Source organism: Mesoplodon densirostris, chromosome 11, assembly GCF_025265405.1.
Source record: "Mesoplodon densirostris isolate mMesDen1 chromosome 11, mMesDen1 primary haplotype, whole genome shotgun sequence".
NCBI lineage: Eukaryota > Metazoa > Chordata > Mammalia > Artiodactyla > Ziphiidae > Mesoplodon > Mesoplodon densirostris.
The window spans coordinates 57,403,206-57,430,305 of record NC_082671.1 but is presented as its reverse complement, the minus strand read 5'-3'; the positions used below and the strand labels follow the sequence as shown (position 1 = coordinate 57,430,305).

Below are 27,100 nucleotides of genomic sequence, written 5' to 3'. Positions count from 1 at the left end.
TGTTTGCAGGCAGAGAGAAGCAAAAACCCATCAGGTCATTCCTTATATGATTCTAAACTCCAAATGCTCTTGAGTGAATGAAGGACCCAGCTGAGAAAAGGTAGTAGCCTGAACCTGGCAGAGTGGTCTGGGAAGGAAGGAAGAGAGATGTAGCAGTTAAAGTTGACAGTGCTTGGCCATTAGGTGTAGGGAGAGAGAAGAGCCAAGGCAGATGCTCAGACCTCAGACTTGAGCCCCTGGAGATGGTCAGGCCATTCTTTGATTCAGAGCACTTGTAAAGCAGCAGTTTTGGAGGGAGAGGATTATGGCTTAAGTTTTGATAAATTGAATTTAATGTGCTATGGACAACCCATATGTTAAGGTATTAGTCAATGAATAAGGGGTTCTGAAGCTTAAGAGAGAAATTAAACCTGGAGATTCAAATTTGGGGGTCATCAGCAAATCTGTATACCTTCACTTTTCTCAAAACCTCCAAATTTACTTAAGCAACTGTTGATAATTTCTTAATATAGAGATATGACTGCCCTACTATTAATGCATTTAATATTTATTTATATTTATTACAGAAGGAAAGATATTCTACAGTTGTTGGTACATATTCAGTGCATCAATCCTCCATCACCAGTGGAGTGGAGTAAGGTTATGAAATTGCTTAGATTTATTCAATCTATTTTATGCAGCCATGCTTGAGGATACAACTTGGAACATGGGAGTTAAGTTTAGACTACACTTCTGGTCCTTGGGGAAATTATTCCATCTCAGTGTGCTACAAGCATCACCAGAATGCCTTGTTCTAACCATCTAGGAATTTGTCATAATGATGATTATTTCTGAGTAACAATCAGTATAAACTACTGATTAAGCAGTGGACCCAGATTGTTTGGGTTTGACTCCTAGCTCCCCCATTTACTATTAACGTGACCCATTTTCTACCCATGTCAAGAGGAGATATTAATAGTACTCACCTATGAGGGTTGACATGAAGATTAAACCAAATTAATAACAGTAGTATCAGAATTATGACTGGTATATAAAAAATGCTATGTAAGTGCTAAATGCTAAATGCTAAACGAGTGTTAGCTTTTATTTTCAAAAATGTGTAAGAATTATCACCATTCTCTACCCATCATGGTGTTCAAAAAATTCTGGTAAATGAAAGGATTTGCTGAGCATTTACTAGGTCACTTCTGTAGAACTAAAAACAGTGATGGTAGTGTGCTGGGAAACCCTACATACTATCCATGACGTTGCTAAACAGTGTGACATTACCAAAACATGATACCCTGGAATGTACATAGCCAATTGGCCTATAGATGATCAAATCAAGAAAGCCAATATTATACTGGGCTAGATTAGTCGTCATTAAATTTCAAAGAACTACCTATTTCACAGTTGTATGAATCTTGCTTTAGATGTGATCATCAGTTTCTTGTACACTTATGTTCACATTATTTACACATTATGCATTAAAAGAAGTAAATATAACATCAGGGTTATTACTCTGAATGTATTACATTACATTCTTTACACAGAAAAATTTTTTATGCATTTACAAAATGCGCCACTATTTCTGTTATACAAGGGGCTGGGAAACAGCCTTTCAGAAGTTGTTGAATGACAAACATGCAAGTGTACAATAACAAACAAGGTGGACATAAGTATGGCTATGATGTTTCCATGAAGTAAGTTTGAACTAATGTAATAGGGATTTATTATGATAGAAAAATTAGAAATAGATAACCTGGAAATTGGAAACAGAGATCATTATTATCATTACCACACTACTTGTATGATTACTAGTAGCCAGTAGGGATGGGGGTACATCCTATGTGCCATGTATACATGACACATTATCATCACAGTAACTTTAACCCTTGCAGTAATTGTTTGGTAGATGCTATTATTATCTTTGCTTTAGAGATGAGAAACAAAGAAGCAGAGAAAGTTAAAAAATAATAACTTGCCTAACATCACATAGATAGAAATTAGGGGAGCTGGGACTTGACCCAGGGCAGAATGATTCTAGAACACATGTCGAGCCATTGCCCCAATATGGACCAAAAACTTCACAGTTAATGAATCCCTTCTCATGTATTTTATCTCATTCCATCTTCACAATCAGCCTGCAAATTAAGTATTATTTCAGAGTATGTAAGTTGCACAAAGTGACACAGGTAATAGTAACAAAGCTCAAATGGAACCCTAGTCCTATTCCTTGCAATCCACATCCTTCTTTCCATTGGAGTCTAGTCTAATAACTTGACATTCTTAGGAGTCCATAAGTTGGTAAAGCCCTCTTAATTCTGCAAGCAGTAATTGTAGATACAAAATGAAGATGGTCACTTAGTGATTACAGTGTGAAAAGGATGCTCCATTACACACTGGTCCTTGGAGCTGTAACTAAGCAAATGGATGTCACATGTGTACTATCAACAGAAGAATTTTTGTAACTTCATGATATTAGTTGATATTGCATAGTATTCTGGAGAAAACACTGGTTTAGAGCCAAAAGACAAAGGCTCTAGGTCTCCTGGCATTGGGAGTTTCAACATCTAATAATTTCTTCATTAATAAATAAGGGATAATATCTGACATGTTTACTTCAGAGAAATTGTAAACATCAAATGAGATGATGTATAATTTCAAACGCCTTACATTATTATACCACCAGACATAAGTGCCCAATAAACATTTGGGGAATAAATAGATGAATATGTGACTAATATGTGGAACAAAGTATAACTTGAAATGTATACATAGTATATATATATATATATATATATTAAATAACTGATAAAACACATGTGATCATACTTTACTTATTTGTGTACCTGGCACAAAAAATTCTGTTTCATGGATTCCCGAATTTATGTTTATAGAATTGAACCAGATTAAACCTATCTTAATGCTTATGATTCTTCAGTCTTTTCACTTAATGTTCTTGAACCAGCCCTAATGGGGGAAAAATGTCACCTGGAAATTAGGTATAGAGTAGAAACACAAATATATGTCACTTTGCCAGAATCAGGTCTGTTCTCATATCCCAATAACCGTCACTCATTCACTATGCCTCTATTGCAGTGTGAAAGGCACCAGGCTAGTATTTGGGGGAAGTCAAAGATCAATTGACCAACTCATTTCAGGTTGCCCAGGACTTATGTTACTGCTGTCCTCACATGTCTCATAGTCCAATAAGAGGGGTAAGTTGTGTATGCAAAAATGATGTAAAGTAACAGTGTTATGTGTCTTGAGATGGATACAGATAAAATGCACTGAGAATTCACAAGTTGAAGAGATCACTACTTCAACTCCAAGAGTCCAGGAAGGAGAGAGCATTTAAACTGAACCACAATAGCTTGATTTGTGTTTCTGAAGAATAAGCAGGATGAAGTAAAATCTGGGCCAACAGTAGGAAGAGATGGGGACCCGTATACAGCTGTTTGGCTTTGCTGGAGCCTGAAAAAAGAGGTGTGCATTCCAGGGACCAGTTTGCCGAAACTGTAGGCCTTCCAGGATAGGGAACTTTGAGCTAAGAGCCAGGGAAATCCCAGGCAAACCGGGATGAGTTGTCCTTTCTTCTACTTTCTACTGCACACTCAGGGACCACATGCAATGAAAGCTGTGGAGGGGTTTTAGCCAACTGAAGTGATTTAGCTGTGACATATTAAAATTTTTTCAGTAGTTTGATAAAGTTTACATTTTTAACTACAAATCACTTTCATTATTTCAGGCTATATCTATCTTTTTAAAGGTTTGTTCATTCTCTCTCTCTTTCTCTCTCTCACACTTCATTTCAGCACTTTGAAGGGCTAGCCTTCATTTCCTGTCATCAGGATCATGTAAAGGCATATTGATGTAGCTCTAGCTTCCTCTACAAGAGAGATAGCTCAGCAAACTAGCTATCAAATTCAACCACAGAATTTGTAATTGGAGAACTGAGTTCAGATCTCTTTACTCACTTTAACCTTGAGCAAATCCCTGTCTCTCTGAGCCTCAGTTCTTTGTGATTGAATATAAGATATTAACTTTAGAAAATGTTAGGCAGCTAAGTGTCTACTCAAAAGTGCCCAGATATATCCCTAAAATGAATTCAAGTTTGAGACTAAGGTGGAAATTTGTATACTAGGTGTCAAGATAGGTAGTCACAGCCTAGTTAGAAGATCCACACATGACTGTGGCAAAGATAGAGAGAGGGTCAGAGAGTGGAGTTACTTACCGAACATCCACACCCACATAGGAGAAACAGCCCCAGTCATTGCAAAGGCAATAGAGAAAGAATCATATGCAACTGATGACAGCTGTCACAGACTCGAGGAGATCAGTGGCTCAAAATAGGCATATTTGGACTGTCCATCTCTCTCTGGTAGGGCCTGCAACTGTGTACTGTATTGACCACCAGGGATGGAACCCAGGTACACCCTCTTTGTTAATTAGTTTTTAAAATATTTTCTTGTAAATGTAGCAAAAATATAGAAAACACATAAAACAAAGCTCAATTAAATGAATTATCACATGACCACCTAGTAAAACCACTACCCAGATCAGGAGTTAGAACTTTGTTAGCCACGCTGAAACTTTCTGGTGTCCCCTCCTAAACACAGCTCCCTCTCTACCCCTAAGGAGTAACCATCCTCTTGACTTTTTTGGTAATCATTTTCTTAGGTTTATTTATCAGTTTATCACCCAAATGATTTGCATACCCAAACATATAGCTTAGTAATGTCTGTTTATAAAATGTCATTAAAGTCTCTTTTAATCTGTAGACTTTCTAGCCATCATATCTCCCTCTCTCTAGCTCCCTTCCCCTCTTCCCTCTCTCTTCCTTTCTCTCCCTCTCTCCCTCTCTCTCAGAAACTGGAATGTGTATCTATCGATGTTGAGTTGCCCACAGTCTGAATTTGGCTGACTGCATCTCCATGGCATAATTTAACATGCTCCTTGGTCCTCCACATTCCATGTAATTTGCTCAACTTTGGGAAAGACTCATTTTTGGAAAGGTGTCGTTTTCTTCTGTCAGGTGATACACAATGTCCAGTTATCTCCTGTGTGTGTGCGTGAGTGTGTCATGTCAGCAGCCATTAATTCTCACTACTAGGTCCATTAAATAATTAAGGGCTGCTGGCATGGGCATGCTCTATCATTCCTTTTTTTTGTTTGTTAGCTGGCATAATTCTATAAAGAGAAACTTCCTCACATCTACTATTTGGTTAGTCTAGCAGTACTGTTTATATAGGAAAAGCAAGATAAATGCTGGATTCCTTTCTTTCATTTACTTCTCACTGAGCCCTCTTATATAGCAGTCCAGATCTTGATGAACATCTCCTATTTTGAATGCCACCACGTTGGAGGGGAGTAAACTAACATAAATTAAAAGCAATTAAAATAAACAACTATATATTGAAATATATACCCAACCCAACATGTTTTTACACTTTGATGAATTTGTTCCTAAGGATATTTGGGAAGATAAACATCTATTCTCTGTTTATTTTCAGCTTATCTTAAAATTTTTTAAGAGTATTTTTAATACTCTTCTATATTATTACTGTCCAAAACAGATAATATCTAATCTATTTGCATTGTTAAAACATTGTTCAGGTTAACTCATTTGTCTCTATTTGCTTCAAACTTTATATTCTAATACAAGATTTCACAGTTTAGTCATTGGAAAAATCTAACCCCCATTCTCTATTGAAATTTAGAGAAATTTGGAATTATAGTTCTTTTTTTCAAATCACCTTTCAATTCTCCAGGATGAACCCATTAGGAGCAAAAGATGGAATCTTTCCAAGGTGCATGGGCCAAGGGCAGCATTTGATAAATGATTGGAGAAGCTGCCCTTGCTTCCTGAGATAGAAATTAGAGAATAGCAGAAATAGTAATGAGTAAAGAAAACAGCCAAGAAAACTATTGCTGAAAGAATAGCTTTAATTTGAAATTTCTTACTTCACTGTTCGTTCTTTACTTTTTTATGACTAAGAAAATATTTTAAAGCTGTGATTATTTAATTTTTCTTTACAAGCCAACTACAAAATATTATAAGAAAGCCCCAATAAGCAACCATAGCTTCAATAATTGTTTCCTACTTAGCTTTCAAAACCTGTTGCATAAAGACTTTTATCAGTGAGGGAAGCAAACACTTTCATTGATAGATGAGTGAACCATCCTTGCCTTACTGCATTCTAATTCCTTGATCTGACTTTTTAAAGCACAGAATTTAAACATCTGAGAGTCATTAATTCTATCACAGCTCAGCAATATAGAATCCTTCAAAAAACAGTCAATGCTTGCTTTGAGGATGTGATCTCTAGCATAAGAACACTTCATGGGAAGTGGTGTAGAGACTCAAAGAAAATTAAAATTTAAAAAAGCATCAAACATATATATTTTACAGCTGCACCTAAGGAGATTGCATCTGTTTGTGGCCACAACTGGCTTTCACAAAGGTCCCCTCAAATACTTCCTTGAAAATATCCTTTTCATAAAGGAATCAAAATAATTAATATTTACTACAAGTGGTTTCTAATTTGCGGGAAGTCCTGGTAAACTTTGTTCACATCAGGTCCTCAATTATGATGCCGCTTTCATCTAGTTCTCTTAGCTTGGCTTACATCCAGGCTGTTAGGTGAAATTAGGCCCAGAAAATCGGATTATTACATCCCAAGGGAAATGACTGATAAGCAGCAGATGATTGCTTATCTCCTGGCTCCTTGCTGGTGTTGAGGTGTTGCTAGTTGCAAAGCCAATTTGTTAACAATTAGTACTCATTAGAATCATTTCCTGTTATCGGTTCTAAACATTTGACAAAGCACTTTTAGGAAATTGGACCCCCAAAATAGCTATCCATAAGTGTTGAGCAATTAAAAATCTTCAGAATCCAATGTAATTCCTAACCAGAGTCATCAGTTTCCAACTCATTATTTTTGCTTTGGAACCCACCTGCTATCCTGTCCAGTTTAAAGATGTGCTGGTACAAGCACATACTTCTTAATTAGCAGAGGTTGTGGATAAGTCAGTACAGGAACAAAAGGAATTTTCTTTTATTATCTGCTTTAGCTGTTTGCAGCATATCTTTAAGGGACAAAAAATGCCAGCTTGCAATACAATATATATATTGCTAGAGTATGAAATTAAATTCATTACTTCTATTATCTAAACATTTAAGTTTAGTTTTTAAGTCTGTGTTCACCTTTGTATATTATGAACTCTAAGTTTAGAATCATAAATGGAGTCAATGTGCATTATATTAGAATTTAAATATTACCAGTGTCAGCTTTCTGAAATATTATATATGACTTTAATAAAATTAGCATAAATACTATATGCATTTGAAATTTTTCTCAGAAAAGGCATTGTGTTTATCTAATTTTTAAATATAGACCTGCATGTATTACAGGGCTGCAAATTTACATTCAATAGGTATGCTCCATTATCTAATTAAAATATTTATTATCTGTACAAGTATATCTACTGATACTTGCTTAAATGTTCTTTATTTCGATTAAGAAAATATGCCTTATTTCCTCCCTAGTAAGTAATGGTCTTTACATATGAACTATTCAGTTATTTTTGAAGGATCAGGATTAAAACTCTGAATGACACCCCCCATCTTCTGTTCCTTTCCCACATCACTCCCCAAATTTTCCTTTGCCTCTGTGTTTATTTTATAAATTTAAATAACTGCTCCTATCCATATTCCCCTAGACTTAATAATACTGAAAATATTTCTTCTAATTGTGACAAAACATGGAGATGTGAACTAAGTATAATATTTCTTTTTCTGAATTTCTTACTCCCATATTAAAAGCTTACATTAATGGAGAAATTAAGTGTATGTTCTTCTTTGAAATGCCCTATGCTCAACCCCTCTATCCTTAATAAACAGAGATGGTATTGACACAAGTGAATTTTGTTTAACCACACTACATTTGCTTCTTAATTAGTGAATATTCATCTGTCACCAGCAGCAGCTATGACACCCCTCCCTGCTAACATGTTCTGTCATAAATAATCAATGAGGTACTATTAATATTCATGAGCTGGAATCTGTGTAGTCATGTGCACTGATGCAGAGACAGGGGGAGTGTTGCCATGAACTGACTGGAAACTCTGTGTGTGTATCCGTGAGTGCAAGATACTTAGGGAAAGCGAAGAAGAGCATGCTGCTCTACAGCACCCTGGCTTGTGCTTCCAGCTAACAGCGGTTTGTCTGTGTTTCTGGACTGAAGTGACTGATGAAAAACAGTAGTCAAGTCTGGAGGGTGATTCCCTTTCAGTTCTCTTGCCTTTCAGTTCTGGGGAAATTAGAAGATTTGCTCTCTCTCTCTGCTTGTTAGAATGGGCTGCAATTTGTGCACTTTTCAGAAAAGAGAGGAACACTACAAACTGCTGTATGAAGTTTCCCAGGTGAGTGCAGGGTCTGTTACCAGCAACGAAATAGCCAGGCTTTGTGTTTGTCTGAAAAATGGTAAATGAACTGTGGCTAGCTTTAATTTTTCTTTCTGTAGATTTCAGAATGAAGGGTAGACTTGCTGGCTGGGGGCTTTTTATTTTGGTTTGGGGTGGCAGTTTTCAGCTTCCTTGCCACTCCCCCTTCAGATGACTTCCTGTGGGATTCTTTTTAACATTTTTTTTTGTATCTACTGCCAAGATGTCAGTTAAGTAAAAGGAGTAACACTGAGATCCATGTCTGTAATATTTTGAAGCCCCTCTTTCAGTTTGGAATAGAGTTGACATTTGAAAATCAAATGTATCATTGTCTGCATAAATATTGGGATTTAATAGGTCTGTGAGCTCAGTTATTTGGAATAGACAGGAAAAGTTTCTTGCCAAATCTTGTTAGTCAGAAGAATTATTTGACTAATTAGGAATTTGTGCTTTGGTTTTAAGAGGAAGACCTGGTATATTTGTATTTTATGAGAAAAAAATACATGCTATGTCTCGGCTTGGATTAAAAAAGTAGATAAAGGAATTTTCTTATCATTTGTTCTTGGATCCTTTTTTATAATTTCTTTGTCTGTTTAGCACTAGAAATTAATTTCAAGAGCTTATTACAATATTTGTATTGTAATAAAAAGGAAAACTGTGTGTAAATTTGGATGTCCCTTTAATGTGTATCTGAAGGCTTTTCAGAATAAAAATAAGAAAATGATATTCCCAGCCTTCAGAGTTTTCATAGAATTCTATTAATTCACCATTTTATTTAGGCAGGTTTCCCTGGGAGTGTATGAAGTCCAAATTTCTTGTTTGGCAAAATAAAGTTTATTCCTCCCTTCTTCCGGTTTGTCCCAGATGTGACATACTACTACTTTTGTTTTTAGATGATATTGCTGATGAAAGACAATGTTTGGGATGTTGGTGGTCTGTGGGCACAGCAGTCGCCAAGTGCCCACTGCCTACTGGTTCCCTCAGATTTCCCCCTGACGTGATTCATTTCACAGTGGGCTAATTACAAAGTGGATTTGCTACACATGAAACAGCCTCCTTAGTTGCAATGTTAATGCACATTTTCATGGTAATGTGATCAGAGGCTCATTAGCCACTTTCCAAAATGATCCTCTGCATTAATTAAATATAAAAATGACTCCTTTATCACCATAGAGAGGAAAAAGAAGATTAACATTGTTAATTACACCAGGGGCAATACCTTTGGCTTCTCTTTTTACTACCAACTTGCGAGCCTAGGTTAAAATCATCTTCATTCCTAGATAAGCTCTCATCTGCTTGGACTCATGAAAACAGTCTCTAGGTGGAACACTTCCCTTTAGTTTGGTTTATAAGAGTTTGAGTTATACTATTGTTTTTCTTTGGGTGGTGGAGGAGCAGGGGAGTGGATTAATCAATCTAATTTTTCTCTGAATTACTAAATTGACATAAAAGTATAATATGGAGGAAGTAGTAGGTGGCATCTTCCCTGATTATGCCTCGGTTAAGCTGTTTATCTTCTGCTAAGAAATCAAGCCAGATTTCTGCATCCAGAAAGGACCACTGTATTTGTTAAGGGGCCTTTGTTGTAGAATTTTAGAGTACTTGTCTGTAGTGTTGCCTTTAAGTGCTTCCTAAATCTTGAGAAAATAGATAAGCCATACTCTTTATTGCTTCTACCTGTACTCCTTCATATATTTATTTTATTTTCTCTACTCCTGAATCGTAGTACTTATGATCTTTAATAAAGGGGGTGAAAATGAAGTATTAGCTTCCATTTAACTGGCTTTTATTCGATAAGTTAAAACCCCAGCTTAAAGGTCTTGTGTGTGTTTTCCAAGGGGAGCCCTCCTACAGTTTGTCCTTAACTTTGTGCTCTATTTTATTGAGTTAATGGAATAGATAAGATATCAAAGGAAACCAGTGATAGGCTCATATCATACACGGGAGCCTCGTGTGGTGTTGCAAACTAGTTTCTATTTTTATTGGGAGGAGCAGCAGCTCAGAGCACACATGAAAGTGAGCATGTTTTTAACCAGGTGTTCACGAGGGCACATAGCTGCCCCCAGAAGAGAGGATACTATATACAAAAGTGACTGGGGATTGGAAGCCTGCGTATTTCTAGCTGGTATATTAAAGCAAATTAGCTCACACGAACGTCAACACCTGATGGTCCAAATCATATGTATTTATTTATAGATGTAATTCGCAGGGCACCTGCCTTTTTGTTTCTTTTGTTATTATTTCTTACAAGCTAAGGCAAATTAAAGTTTATCAGGGGATGTGAAAATTTAAGACTAGCAGTGAATACTACCTACATGACCAAGAGCAAAAAGATTATTTCTCTATAACAGAATCATTATGACATTGAACTTTTAAAAATGTTCTTTCTATATTTCTAGATTTTGCTATCTGATAATATGGGCCAAGTAGAATACAGTTTCAGATTTGTAACAAAAGCAAATGTGCTCACTGAGGAGTCCAGTGAAACAATCAGAATAATGTACCTAAGTGTGAAATGAGGTCAAGTTTAAATTTGGTTGATATTTTTTGCTCCTACAGAGGAGTTAAGGCTTTCAGTTGGCAGAAGAAAAAGAATGTTGCTTCAAGAAAATTATTTTCAGCTGGAGTTGGGCCAATCCGGCTCCAGTATGAACACAGATGCAAGAATCTAGGGTTTGTGTAGATCCAGTATCCTTCATACCAAGCAATTTTCATGCATCTATTAACTCTTATATGTGCCAGGAACACAACTGTTATCTGCAGTGATTTATTTTATTCAAAGTAGGTTATTTATTAACCTCTTAAGAATTAATAAATGGGTAATTTGAACAAGGCCCTTCTATTGACACGAACTAAATTGCCTGTTTTGTACTAATCTGATTAAATAGCCAGCTGGACCAAGAGAGCTACAGTAGCTTGTTAGGCATTTCTGACCTAAAAACAGATTTATTTATGAGGGAGATTGTATGGTAATATCTAAATCTTTTGACTTCTAAGTTTGATTTTTCATACATAAATCGAATGTAACTTTTTGATTGATTAAATAATGGAAATTTATCAGTGGGGTGTTCATTGGTGTTGAATACCATGTTCCAAATGGGGGCAAATATTGACTGGTTTGGCACAACTGGAAGGTCTCCCCACAACCTGCACCTATGAATTAGTATCAAAACTGAAATGGAACCTTCATGGACAGTGACAACAATCACAGTATTGACAGCAGCTAACAGTGGGCACTTCCTTTATTCTAGGCACTGTGCTAAGCACTGTTTCTCTAAGCATCGTCTTATTAAATCCTCACAAAATCCCAACAAGGAGTTACAGGATAGCATCCTATAATTTTTAAATATGTTCAAGTCTCCTTTATTCTACAACTTTCTTTAATCTAGTGTAGTCTCCCTTCTCTAGTAACCATCCCATATCCCTCAGAAATTTATTTTGTTTCATACTATGTAAACCCAACTCATAATGTCTTAACCTCTTTACCCAAATGTCATCCTACCCCCACACTCCTTGCTGCTAGCGAAGGTCTCACCATCATTCTTGCTATCAGTGAAACTCAGAAACACCGAATTAAAATAGGTACTTCTTCATCCACACAGTGACCTTCTGGTTATTTTATTTCTGCATGTTCCCCAGCATCAATTCCTGTCTTCCCATAATCACAATTCTTTTTATTAACTCTCTCTGATATCATGGTAACAACTTTTCCACTTAGAATTTGTCAGTGTGCCAGTCCACTCTGATTGCTATTGCTAAAACAATAGTTCTAGAAAGTATTCAATGACTCCCAATTACTATATACTATATAATGAAGTAGAACTTCTTATTCCAATATACTCAAGGACCTTCTGAGTTGGTGCTAGGTTCCTTTCTGGCTTTCTCTTTCACTGATCTTCCCCCAGGGCAATTTATAATCTCTCTAGACCAATTTTTTTGCTTTTCTCTTTAAGTTGACTTCCCAACTTAGACCCTTGTAATGTAGTTCTTTTCCTTCAGTCTCTGTGGAACGCCCTCTATATCCACTCCCATCACTGTCTATTTTCTTCCATCACCAGCTATTCAAACCTGCCCCATTGGCTTGAATGTCTCCTTGGGCAGAGAGCTTTTCGCAATTATTGATTTTTTAAAAATTGATGTCTTCCCACCTTGGAACTCTCATAGCATTTTGCTTGCACTTTTTGAGTTTCTTGTTTTTTACATTCATCTGTCTGAATTGTGCACTCCTTGAAGGCAGGTCAGGTGCTTGACTGTCCTTTAACCCCCACCCTGCCAGCAGATACTCACTGAGTCCCACCATGGTTCCTTGAAAGACCATAGCCTCTGCCCCATCCATAGCTTCTAGTGAAAGACCATATCACTCTGCCTTCCTCTCTGTCCCATATCTAACAGCTGATTAAACCAGGAGCAGTCACTTAGTACATGAAGTTGAGGGTGCAATTGGATTTTTTTCAGTCTCAGAAATATTTATTGGGAAACAGGCCATTACTAAGGGGATTGGAATGCAGAGGGAGAAAGAGAGAGATCGAGAGAGGGAGAAGGCTTTAAGTAGATTGGGAAGCTTGAGGGTCTGTGGTCCACCAGATCTACGAGGATCAAATATATTGAGAATCAGAGACACTTTAGACAAAGTGTCTCTACGAGCACATGGGTCATGAGAAAGAGAAGCATAAATAATAAATAACAGGTCTTCAGAGAGGCCTCATTTCCCCAGTTCCAGTATGTTTCTATAATAAATTCTCCATTCATTTTAATTTTCTTGAATGAGGTTATCTATCCTTTACAATCAGAGGAAAAAATGAGGACACATCACAATAATGTCTTGCGTTTGTCAACCAATTAGCAGCTGCCTTAAACTCTAGCCATGCTGTTCAGTTCAATAAACTACTTTCAGTAAGCTTCGATTGTCCAATATATACCAAGTCCTCATTTTTTCCATGGGGGATGCAAAGACAGATGTGACAGTCCTTGCTTTTGAGAAGCACACTATGGCAATAGAAGAAAGACACATAAGCAGAGAATTTTCATATAATGTGATAAGGAAAATGTTGAATTAACAGAGATGTTGACAGACTTCTAGAGGAGTGCAAAGGGACTTGATGGTTGGGGGGGGCATTAGGGGAGATGAGAAGGGAGAGAGAATCAAAGAGATGGAAGGGTAAAGAAGTCCATGGAGGTGGCAAACAGGTGCTAGGTGTGAATGGACCTGGAGTAGGGGAACTACAAGTGACAAGTTTTACTAAAACCTCAAGTAGCAGGCAGGCTCTAGAGCATGGCCTGAGAGGTGGTGGGCAACACCAGGCTTTGGAGAGTATCCCATGTCCCAGGATTGTGCCTGTTTGTTGGTTTGTTTGTTTTTAAAGAGGGAGAAATCACTCTGTTAGGAGTTAAGAGTGTAGACTTGGCTGTGATGTGTGTCTGGGGACATTTGGCTTGGGTTGGGGATGGGGTAGGTACCACAGCAAAACTACAAGGGAGGCTAATTTGGAGGCTGTTGCAGAGTTAGTTAGTGATAGAAATCATGTAAAAGCGAGGACAGAATTGAGACCCTGAGGAGGCAAATTCATTAGGCTTCTGGCTTGTGAGACCAGGGAGGTATAGTGAAACTTACAGAGGAAAAATAAGATAAGGGAAGTGAGTTCTGGAAAGAGGAGAGAAGGCCACTGAGTTCATCATGGGCTATCTGAGCAATGCTGGCAGACAGTGAATATTCAAAATGAAGACCTGGCACATATGTGTTTGGTGGATGAGATCACCCAGAAGGATGTAAAAAGTGAGGAGAAAAACTGAACAGTAAGGAGAGCTGTGAACCAAGGACACAATATTAAGAAACACAAAAAGGAGAAAAAGTGAAACTGTTATAGAGTGAGAAGGAAGAGGAGAAGAATAGTGGGAGAAGCCAAGCAGAGAAGGTGTTTAAAAAGGAGTGGTCAATGTGGTCAGACAGGATAAGAACTGCAGTGTCTTTGGATATGAAAATATGTGGTATGTTGCCCGGGTGCCTCTTCAGGAAGGACTTGTTGCCCCAGCTGCTGAGAGGACTGTCAGCCCCTCAGGGACTGTCTTATCTGCAGAGAGCCCCTCACCCAAGGTTATTCCCCTCCCAGGAGGCTCAATCTCTCCAATGGCAGATGGATGCAAGTCTACACGGGCCTGGGCATCTCAGCCTGAATTGGGACCCTCTGAAAGGCAGCTCGAGCTCCAGAGCTCCCTGCAACTGTTGTTGGGCCTGCATCATAGTTCAGTTCTCCTTCTGCCCAGTCCTGCTTCTTTCTCCTCCCTTCCACAGAGGGAATGCTTCTCAGCTCTTTCCCACTAAACTCTGTCTCAGAATTAGCTTCCCGAGGAACCTAACCTGGAGCGAGGTCAGTGGTGATAATTAACAGAGCATCTAAATAGAGAAATGTGGACAAAATCCAGAAAGTGGTGGATTCAAAGATGAGTCGACTGCACTTTCAAGAAGTTTCTCTGGGATAAGGCATATTATAAAAAATGGAGTTACTACTAACATTGGAGTACGAATTATTTTAGCCCTGATTTTTTTAGAATGCAAAATTGCTTAAAATTGTGAATATTAAAAATGAAAGTCATCTTTACTTCTGCTTTGAAAAGTAAGATAAATTGATTTCACATTTGAACTATGATGTGCATAGGGTGGTGATAATATAGTGATTAAAAAATAAGACATGTATATTTAGTTAGACTTTACCTTATTCAAGTCTTTTGAAGAAAACCTTAAATGTTAGAGCATTTTTGATATGAATAAAAATAAATATCTTAATGATTTAGGTAGGTTTAATAAATGAAGTGCCTTTCTCTACTATAAGGATCAGAATATCACATATTTTTTTAATGTATACCTTTAATTTCTTCAAATTTTCTTTACTTATTGAATTGTTCTACACCCAGGAGAAGATCAGCTACCTCTAGTTGCATATCTTTCTATTTAGAGGAAATACTGGAGGAAAACATTTTCACTGGTTCCATGTTACACACAAAGGAGACATGTTGCTGAAAACTTAGCTAATAGATATGCTGAGATATTTGACTCTTCAACTCACCTGAATTTGCTAGTTAAGTGGGATAATCTGATTAGAAAATTCTTTAATTTCAATATCTGTTGAAAATATTTCTAAAATACATAATTTTATTTACATCATTACATAACATATGCACTTTTTTATTCACTTCCAATCCTGTTAGATAGTAGCAAATGGGCTGCTTATCTTTAGCAAACTGTGATTTCAGAACTTTACAAGAGGAACTATTTATGAAGATTAACTGATAGTGAAAAATCTTTGCACAGCAGCCAATCACTGTTCAATAAATTCATTTTATGTGGGTATATTTTCATATATTGAATTTTTACAAGTCATTTACTAGGTATTCAATCAATCCTATTAAATGGTTAAGAAAGATACAAAAATTAAATCACTAGGTACTCAAGTAGAGGCCCTAGACTATAGTTCTGTGAAGGATTCTGCCCTTGAAAAGTTTATCATTCGTGAAGGAAATGTGAGCAGGTTGCCCAGAACAGGCTCTGCCTCAATCACTGTTTTCTCTTATAACCCATTCTGCGGCATACAGCATAAGAATTTTAGGTGTTATTCTTAATAAATGTCTTCTTCTTGTGACTAATAAGGATTTAGGTACCACTGGGTGGTAATTTTGTCTTCAGATTTAGAATTCTAGGTAATTCAAATACAACTGTGATTTTCATATCTTAATGCAACATTTCCAAAGTCATCCATATAAGCTGCTCCATCCGTCTCCATCTCCCTTCCAGCTATATTCATTCCTTCTCTCTTAATTCTTTCACTCCCAATGTGGAGTAACAGCTTTAAAGTTTATTATGAAGAGCTCTTTGTTTTTTCAACAAAAAGCTTAAAAGGTAGCAGCCCCATATTCTCCTGTGTTCCAACATATAACATCTAATTGCTAATTTGTGCCATTTTGTAACAAACTATAAATCTTGCTTAATGGTAGTTTGGGTCCTAGTGAAGAACATCCCCCCACTGCTGCTTTATGTAGCTTTTTAGGAATACTGTAGGAAATTTTTAGAAACTTGCTCTCATCTCAGTGGAAATTAGATTTTTTCTGAACTAACCTTTTACTTCTAAGGTTCTTGAGGGTCTGTCACAGGTACTTTTACTTAAATAATAAAAATTTAAAAAATTCTTTTCAAGGGTATATGAACAAAGAGAATTACTAAGTATGGCTTGAAAAATAATAAATCCATGGATTAAAGACCACTCTTGCAATCATTGATAGTAATATTTTCCTATAATTGAATTATGGTAGAATTCAGATATTAATGTTTTTTTGAAGTAAAGGAAAGTTTGGGAAACTTTGAATAACCACAAATAATTATTCTGTACCTGCTTTGTGCTCAGTACTGTGCTAGGTAGCAACAGAGGTTGCAAAAGAAGCATAAGCTAAGAAGTCAGTCTTCAAGGTGTTTAATCACAAAGGAATTAGAAGATAAATGTGGAAATGTACAACCCTGACACAGCAGACATTACAGAGAAAGGGCAGTTCTATATGGGTAAGGATAATCTAAGGGTCTTCATGGTTGTAGTCCTTATTTAGAGTGGCTTAGGTTAGGAGCCAAGATTTATTTTTAAGTTCAGCATAATTATTGTATATCCAGTCAGTCAATGTAGTATATTTGATGTCCAGGATTCATTGTAAAAGCAAAGTCATAGGATATGACTAATTGGACATATTTAGGGAAAATGGGACAAACGGCCTGACCAAAGCAGGATATGGGATGAGGATAGTTGAGTATCTTGATCTTCCTGCAAAAATGAATGGACTTGGTGCCAGGCATCACTGCAGGGCTCTATAAACCATAAGGATGCAATCAAATAGCATCTCTGAAATCAATTTAAATGATGGAATATGTGTAAATATTGTTTTCTTGGCACTTTATTTAAAAGAGCACAGCCATGCTAAGTTGATTTGCAATGGATAGATTTTGCAATTCACTCCTTAAGTGTGCTCTGTATTTCCTTAGCAGCTCATATTTTTGTTTGTTTGTTTGAAGTTAGTTCTGCCTATGCTGTTGTGAACCTCACTGTTAAGACAACATGGAAAATAGTGCCCAAGCACAATGTGATACATAGGAGAGGCACTGAGCACAGGAGAAAGAACAGAGCCTTTGGAATCAAGCAATAGCACCACTTATTTCCTCTGACTGTGAATTGGTTACTTAACTTCATTGAGCCTTTGTTTAATTGAGTAATATCAACCTTGAAGGGTTTTATTGAGGATTAAATGAGATATATTTAAAGGGCATAACACATTATGGGGATGCCATAAATGGTAACTTTTGAGGTTATGATCTCATTTCAGTGGCCCTGTGAGTTAGCTAATATTGTCCCCATTTTACAAATGAGAAAACTGAGGCACAAAGTAATCAAATGACAAATTCATATGGTCAGCAAGTAGAACACCTGAGATTCAAACTGGGATTTGCCTAATGCCAAAGTCCATGTTCATTTTATTATAAATATCAAATATTCTTCTCCCTTTGAGCTTTCCATACTTATTCACTAAACTGATCCATAGCTCCTGGCACATCATAAGTCCTCAATAAACGTCTGATAAAGGAAGAAGGAAAAAGAAATGGGAGGAAAGGAGGAAAGGATGAAGAAAGGCAGGGGGATAATAGATGCTATTTATATTTCTCCTCAGAGGGTTCTACAGAGATGGCCTTTTCAGTATAACAAAGAGAAGTAGGTCCTCTCTACTACCACTTTCCCCATCTGTTTTAACAGCTTAAATCAAATTGTCTCACCTATGAGAGCCCATCAGTATGGGAAGGTGACTTGACACTCCTGCTTTTGAGAGCTTGAAAGCCTTTCCCCACTTTCCCATAAATCTATGCCTGGCATGAATAGTCCTTCACAATCTTCTGTCTTTCCTCATACATTCCTAACAGCCCAAATTTTCACCAAACCAAACTATAATTTCTTATTTGAAAACAACGTGATTTTCCCCATCTCTTTGCTTTTCATTGAAATGTCCCTTTTTCCTAGTGTGTTTTTCATACCCCTACACATATATTGATAAAAACCCTAATCCTTTGTAACTCAATTCAAAGCTCACCATCTGAGAAGTCCTCTCTGAACCCAAGACAGAGTAGGTTGTCCTTCCCAAAGCTCCTCCAGAATTTGAAATATAGTCAGATCCTTCTGTATTTATGTTTAGTTTTTCTGCATCTCTGCATTTCTACCATATCTTACAGTGCCTGGTATTTAATACATATTGGGTCAAGGAATAGGAGTGGGGATATAGCTACAACTGCATTCACAAAGAAAGCTTTTGTCTCCAGTATTCACTGAGTTCTCTTTGAAAACAAGATGATTTGAGAAACTACAAAATTATGTATTTTCTTGGTTTTGAAAATGTCATCTGTTTTACGGTATTGTTACTTGCAAGGCTCATCATCAAGTGTAAGGACAGCTGGGGGCATTCAGGGTTGACAAGCTACCACCTTTAATATCCGTATTGATTGCAAGCTGCATCCCCATTTCAGAAACAAGAAGATATTGGGGAGAACTCACATCTTAAAACTAAGGGAAAATTGTCATTGCTTTTCTAAATGAAACAAACAAACAAACAAAAAACAAGCTCTATCGGTCCTTCTTTCACCTCTACTGCACTCCTATTCCCTGACCTTTCTCCCAAACTGAGGATTTTATTACCCAGGTGGATTCAGCATATCAGGTCCTTTTCTCAAAATTGCCAGTCATGATGGATAATGATACAATTTTTATTCTTTAATTGTCAAACTGGCCAATATACCTTGCTGTTCTTTCTTCCTAGAATTTCCCCATTGCCCTTTAGCTCACTAAGTTGTAGCCCTCCTCAAAGCTTGGGTCAGGTACCACCTTTTCCAGGAAATCTTCCTGGAGTCCCTGAACTTAAGAATACCCTCTCCTTTTTCCTTCCAAGGTAACCAGTGCTTACCTCTGTCATAACATGTACCAAATGGTATCCTTTCTCAATTTACTTGTTTGTGATTTTCACTGGTCTCTGAATCTCTGGAGGGCAAAAACCCTGTTTTCAATCTAACTCATTACCCACATAGATGTTTCTTGAGTAAAGGATGAATGGCTAAATTCCAAGTGAATTCTGTGTACAGGGCAATTTGTTGAAGGTGATATAAAAGCAGAATAAGATGGGATCCCTGCCCTCAAGGTGTTTACTGTCCCGCAGTCTCCAGTAATACACACTTGTTCAAAAATAATTATAATGCAAGGTACAATATTAGTTCTATGAAGGAGAGAGAAAGAGGAACAAGGTATCATGAGATGTCATAGTGATAATGATTTACTATATTATAGATAAAAGTAAAGTGTCTAAAATATAATATGTATACTTCATATAAAGCAAAACAGTGTTTTGTGTGTGATGAGATTAATTGTTTCTTGATTTAGTAACTGTCATGTTTCTTCATTTGCTGCTTTCCATGCTGTAAAATTTAATTAGCATTGGGATTGACATATGTACATTAATATATAAAATAGATAACTAATAAGAACTTGCTATATAAAAATAAATAAATAAATAAATAAAATTCAGAAAACAAGAAAAAATTGAATTAGCTATTTTGTGTAAAAATGGCTTAATTCATACTTCTTTTTATTTTACATGATTTATATCCATCACTGAAATAATAAAATATGGCTAAATTTTTACAATATTCATTTTATCTTTGTCCCTCCTTACTATAAAAAGAATTCAAAGTGATCATTATAAAATATGCTGCAAAATGCCTGAATTTTTCCTGATGATGTTGCCTTTGGTTTCATAATTACTCTAGCACCAATCTGAGAATTTGTCCAAGTGCAGCTATCCCAATAAAGGTCATATAAAACAAAGAGTAGCCTAAGAAGATCATGAAAATCAGTTTTAAAACTTTAAGCTTTAAGTAAAACCTAGTCCAATTCAATAATATACTAAAAATAGATGATTTCAATAACTCAAAACCATATTTATTTTATTTATTAGACATTATTACTTGTAAAGTGAGCATATTCTTTGAGCCATGAGGAATATAATGATAGTAAAGATAATGCCCCTCATATACCCAATATCAATGAAGCTTTTCAGGAAACTAACTCAGTGACCCCAGATAACTTGAGATAGAAAACTCAGAAAGGGTAGAAGTTAAGATTTTGAATTTGAAAAACTCAGGATTTTAATCAAGATTAATTTTCTATTGCCACAAAATTAGTTCTAAACTGTAACAGAAATGCCCGACATATTCTAGGTCAGACCAGAGTCTTATCCAGATTCTAGGGTAATCTAAAGAGGGAGGCAAAGAAGAAGGAGATTTTACTGTCTTGTTTGTGGTGATCATATTAAGAACTAAATATAAGGGTGGTGTCTCTACTTGATGGTAAATTACTCTCAATTAACCTTCAAGAGTTTGTAAAAATAAAATAAAAATTAAAACATTTTTCAGAATTGTACTACATAATATTTAATGCAGTTGGTAGAACCTAGAGAAAGTAAGTCAATGACAGTACTCCATGCAATAGTCATATTTCACTGGATGTGAAATGTAGACTAAAAAGTGTTAGGAAGTATTTCCTCCTGAACTGGCATAGATTAGATGGCTTACTTCAATCTTTTCCATTCCACCTTCTGAAATAAAACATCACCAATAAAAACCAGTTACCTTAGCAGATGCATAAAAATCACAGATTCATTTCTATGATGCTCATCTGCACAGTAGATTATTCACAGATATAGTTCAGTGGAGCCTGTGACTGTTAATTCTTTTTCAGATGTGTGGGATCCATTTGGATACTAAGTATTCTAAAAAGTTCTTAAAACTAAGTTAAATATTAATTTAGAAAGAAGTGGCCTTACTGTCATTTCAGTCACTTGAAAGCAAGGTAGCTAGGTCCTAAATCTCAGGAAAATGAAACTGTGGTTTCTTAACTGATTAAAAACAACAGTGATAAAAACATTTAAAGCAAATGCTATACATAAATAGCCTCCCCAGCAATGTCTATGTAAGGTCACATTCATCAGGTGATCTTCTTGATGGATTATCATTTTCTGGCTAATTGACACCTTGTCTGCGACTGATGAACTGACCATTGGCATCACTGAACTACCCAGTAACACTGTTATCAATGTGCTGATGACTGCTCCCCAGAGCTTCCCCATAAATACCTTTATTTATTTATTTATTTATTTATGCCCCATAAGTACCTGGTTCTCACTTTCCACAACAACCAGAAAATCATTTTAAAACTGGGCCGTTGCTTTGAAGTTTGCTTTGATGGCTTTGAAGTATTCACAACTCTCCAGCTAGTATTACCTGTGTTTCATAGATCACAGAAAATCCTGAGAGAGGGAAAAAAAACGCTATTAATTTGAGATGTAGAATCTTTTCTACATGTAGATGTAGATATTTTTCAAATAGATTTAGTTTGAATTTTAGATATCTTGTTATAAAGTGTTGCTTTTAGACAGTGCATATGAGACAAATGTCTAACAGGACCTTAAAGAAATATCTACATAAATTTTACTAAAAACATCATAGTATTCATAAGTGGGAACCAATGGGTGGTCATATATACAATGCCTAGTGTTGCCTTGAATCCCTCAAAAAGGAAACTGTCAGGACTAGTAAATGGTACCTCAGCCCCTGAGTGTGTTTTAATACACTTTGATTAGTTCCTGGATTACATAAAGATACAGAGGCCCACAAGAATCAAACTGTATTTAAATTATTAAATATCATATGGTTTAAATTTTTTATGTTATATAAAAGAACATCTTTTTGTCTGTGTAAATCCTAGCAAAGTAACAGTACATTATTTACCAATTGTGAATATGAATATCTGTGGTTATTTCATTCAGCCCAGTATTTAAATTACCTTAATGTTCTACAAAGAAAAATGGCTCTTTGATTATATATACTGTCAGGTTACATGGCCTGAGAAACAGGCTCTGAGACAAAGATTTGTACATGAGATGCTTAAGAGCTTTCTCAGGAACAACACCTGTGTGGGAGTGAAGGCAGTAGCATCAGGCCGAAGGAAAAGTAGACTGGAATGCAATCCCAACAGAGACCTCAGATAACGGCAAGGGTTGCTGTGAAGCTGGAATGACCCTTCAGAATTGTTCCCATAGCCTGGCTTTGCACTCTTGCATCATCTAATCTTTGGAGGTGGCTGCTTCTGGCGAGTGGGCATAGCTTTACACAAGGCCGTTGATTCCCTTTGGCTGAGCGCAGCACCCAGAGCAGGACAAAGCTCTGAGCCAGCAGCACCCAGCACCCCCAGGGGCGCGGTAAGTGAGTGCCTCGGTCCTGAAGGTGGGATCTCAGTGCTCAGCAAGCAACCACCGCATATACCAATTCATCTTGTAATATAGGGGCATAATTTCTAGGCTATAATAAAACCTCCCTTCCAAAGGAATTCTAATCACTTATAAGAGAAGGTCAGGTTCCTTAAGGTTAGATTGCCTTTCTTCTCTTTATCCACTTTTTTGCCAGATTAAATCCTTTTCTGGAGTTAAGTCATTGGAGCATATTTTGAGAATGTGACTTTGAAAGTCTGACCTGTAGAAATGTGATAAATTGTGTTTGGAGATTGATTCTGTTGACTGCTAATACCAAATCATGGAGCAACGTAGTTTCACTTACTAAATATTGCCCAGGCTATATTGTGGAACTCTGGGCTGCCACGGTCACCTCATCAGGATATTTTCTGTCCTATGACTAGTGGCTTCAAATATGCTCATCCATCTTCTTGTCCTATTACATTTTGTGTGACTGATGTTCTGTACCCATTAAAATTGATGGGAAAGAACAAAGAGAAGAAAAATGTGCCCTTCAACTAATTACTTCTCTGAAGGAGCAAATGAGAATTCTCTAGTACCAACAAGAGATTTAGACTGGTGGGTTTTCCCCCATTTTTTAAGTGATTTAATTAGCTAGGTTTACTAAACAGTCTCCTATTTATAAGAGCACATCACTCAGTATGCTTTAAAATTCAACCTCCCTCTGAAATGTTTGATCTTTATAAGGCGAATTAATAGCTGTTACATTGTTTATAGTCAGGAGTCATTTTGGTGACTTCTCAGTACTAGAATCAATTAGATCAGATGCCGTCAATGTCAGATTTTTTCCCCTCTGATAAGCTATCGTAATGGCTCCTTTTATATTCTGTGCTAGCTGATAATTAAATTTATTATTATTGTAAACTGAAGCCAAAACCACAGTGATTTTGGAAGGCCCAATCATTCTAGGTTTTTCTTGGATCTGTTGAATGTTATCTTTGTTGTCAACAAATTGCAGATTAGCAAGGTATTTCTGCAGTGCTTGCAAAACATTTGTTTAATTACAACATCTAATGTGTTCAGGGGATGGAAACCTGCCCACCTGCAGTTACCAGGCTTTGGCCTCTACACCTCATTTCTCCTCGTGTTCCTGTGTTTGAGTTAGAGGAAATAGTGTGGACTTATTTCTTAAGTGACAGGAGAAATTCACACTTTTTAAAATAATTTGACCAAAGAAATTAGTTTGGAATTACCTTAAGAGAATCCCACTGCCCAGGGATCAAAGGGGTTATTTGAATACTATGGATAATATGGTCCAAGGAAAGTCAGGAAAGTAAAAAACATTCTTCTGTATTGACCTTGGTCACAAGGATGGCAGGAGTTATTCTGAGACTTTGACCATAAGAACATGTCTGTGAACAGCTGTCAAATTGGATGTGGCCTAGCTCGTTTACATTTTTTGCAATGTCAATGCTCATGTGCTATACAAATAATTGGACCAACTTTGGGGCAAATGGAACTAATCAGACTACAGTCAGCTCCTTTCACTTATATAAAAAAATGGTCTCAACTAACACCATCCAAGAGAAATTTCTGTGTTGATGGGAGTATTCTACATCTGTGTTGTTGAGTAGTATGGTAGTCACTAACCCACTAACCACAGGTGGGTATCAATTGGTTAAAATGTGCCTAATGTAACTGAGGAACTGAATTTCTGATTTTATTAATTTTAGTTAGTTTAAATTTCAGTAGCCACATGTGGCTAATGACTACTGCATTGGATAGTGCAGTGAGGCTATTACACTGGATATGATTAAGGAATCATATCCAGTGCAATAGACTTTAAGATTTTATAGCCTTAAAGTTTACAGTTCAATTTTTATTCTATCCTAGCATTTAAAAAAATCTTCTGTTGATTTCTTTTGTGAGGTGGGTATTTTGTTAAAACATGTACTTCTTCTTTAAAAACTGAAATAAAATATAAGCTCAGAAAACAAGCATTAAAAATAGGAATCTTATGGAGTAGCCTACAAAGAGGTGTCTTAGAAACTAGAACACTGAAAGAACTCCCTCACAGAAAAGTGTTTAGTAAATATTTTGGTAGTAAAATTTCACACACACACACACACACAAAAACACCAGTCTTGCCATTTTATAACTTACAGATCTTGAAAGCTGAAATCTGAGTCATTGTACATTAGTGGTGGGAATAAAGAATGAATTCATTTTAATCCAAGAGTTGTGTGTGAAACCAAAAGAGTTGTGTTTCTAGACCTCAAAAAATTATCATCACTTGGGGCATTCTGAGCATTCTGGGCATTCTGTTTCTTCCAAGGCCTCATTAGTTCATTTTGGATCTAATAATATTTTCTATTATGTGAGTATTATTTTATATATATTCAATATTTACCCCAAGGTATGTGCGATTCAGACTCATCATTCAATAATAAACCAATCTCCTTTGAATATAAGTGTACTCTTTTAACCTGGTAAGGGTATCACAAGCCATTCATTCACTTCAAATCCTAAGTTGAGTCATTGTCTACACACCTGTGTCCCACATTCTCTTCTCCCAACCAACATATTCAAATTGTCAAGTTCTGTGACTCTTCCTCTATAATATTTTTCACCTCCACTTCTCCTTTCCTTCACTGCCAATCTTCTCGATTTATTGAATCCACAATTTTCTCCACTCCTAACGTATCTCAATCCTGGTCTCTGCACTTCAAGTCATCTTCCACCTGCTGCCAGTACATTGTTCTTTAGGCTCCTTTGCTCAAAATTCTTTCCTGACAACTTTCCACTATCTGCAGGACTGTTATACCAATTACACCTGGCTCAGAGAACACTGAATCCTGAAAGTCTTCCACAATCACCTCAACTGGAACCAGTTTCTCACTTCCCTATGTTAGTTGACTGTATTTCTTTTCAGAATAACTCCGAAATTCATAAATTAATGGGATTAGTGGGGAATTATTATTTTAGATATTGCAAAGCATTTCAATGCCCTACTTTATGTTTAAGTTTCCCTAGTAATTCTGAGATCTAAGTAGGACCGGCAGGATTGTTTCCCCATTTTGTAAGGAAGGAAACCAGCTGAGGTTAGGAAAGTGAGAGAATAATTCAAGATTACACAGCCAGTAAGAGATCCAATTTCTGGATTCTTTCCATATTAATAAAATAAATGTTTCAATAAAAAGCATATCTCCAGTGCCTAGAATAGTGCCTCGCATATAACTGTTAAAAAAATATGTGTTGATTAATTGAATGAATGAAGGCCATTGCTGAGGGCCTTTTGAATATCATGACTGGTATTTGAACTGGCTTATCTAGGCAATGAGCAGGTGATCCAGTGATCACTGAGCAGGAGGGGTGCAGGTAAATTTGAGAAAACAATTAGGAAGTGAGATAAAAACTTCATACGGTGAGACAGTGGGAACCGAGATAAACAGGGGAGAGTGAGAGACATTTTAAAGAATAAGTTAAGAATTATTGCTTCTTGACACTAATTGAATGTGAGGTCAAAAGAGCAGGCAGAGCCAAACATTCAGCCATTGTGTGGCAAGAGTGGTACCCATTCCAGAGAGAGATAGGCCTGGAGGAGGAACTGTTTCCCTTGAATATAGATGAGCCTTTATCTGCTAAGCCCTTTGGCATCTGATTATACTATATATTGTCTCATAATCTTTATGGATCCACGTCTAATTATTCACATGTAAAAATGTTGTTTTCCTCTATCTTTTAGTACTTTATTGTTCCCATGGCACCTAGGCCCCTGCTAGGCAAAAGGTAGACCCTTCAAGAGGAATGGAAATTGATTAATTTGAATATGATATCAACACTACGTAATTGAATTATGCTGCATCCTTTATTACAACGTAACTTAGGCTCAAGTTGTACAATTGAATGTATTGTTTTTCAGAAAATTAGCTCATCTGTAAAATTCCAGCTGCATTTTTCTCAAATGTGTTTCGCTACTGATGCTTTTTGAAGTAGAATAGAAGTACAATGAAACACACAAACTAACTTGTCCATACAGGAAAAGGTGCTTGGATTTTAAAGATTATTTTTTTCAAGTTTTCTCCGTGGAAAACTAAAATAAACATTTAAATTTCCTCAAGATTTATAAGAAAGAAACGTTCAAGTCATGAAGCAATGAATAATCTCTTCCCACCCTCCTCTTTTTAGCTGTAGTAGAATAAAATGGCTGGATTATTGTAGCCATTTGAGTCATGTGATTATAACTACAGTTTCTAGGGAACCAAGACTTTTTCCATCAGTGTTTATATTTGTTGTACCAATGTCAGAAACATGGCATTTGTTTTAAATTAAATTAATTTAATTTATGCTTTTTAAATCTATC

At 36.5% G+C, this 27,100-nt stretch overlaps 1 protein-coding gene across 2 annotated transcripts in view; it reads left to right on the top strand.

Annotated features, from left to right (window-relative positions):
* Positions 1 to 27,100, top strand: part of PDZRN4 (PDZ domain containing ring finger 4) — a 366,511-nt gene that overhangs the window by 214,324 nt on the left and 125,087 nt on the right. Inside the window, exon 1 of one of the 2 annotated variants that reach the window (XM_060112701.1) lies at positions 8,338 to 8,406. The exons of the other annotated variant lie outside the window; for it this stretch is intronic. Coding sequence (XP_059968684.1) covers positions 8,338 to 8,406 — 69 coding nt within the window. Of the gene's footprint in view, positions 1 to 8,337; positions 8,407 to 27,100 lie in introns of those variants that run through there. 2 annotated transcript variants of the gene reach the window in all.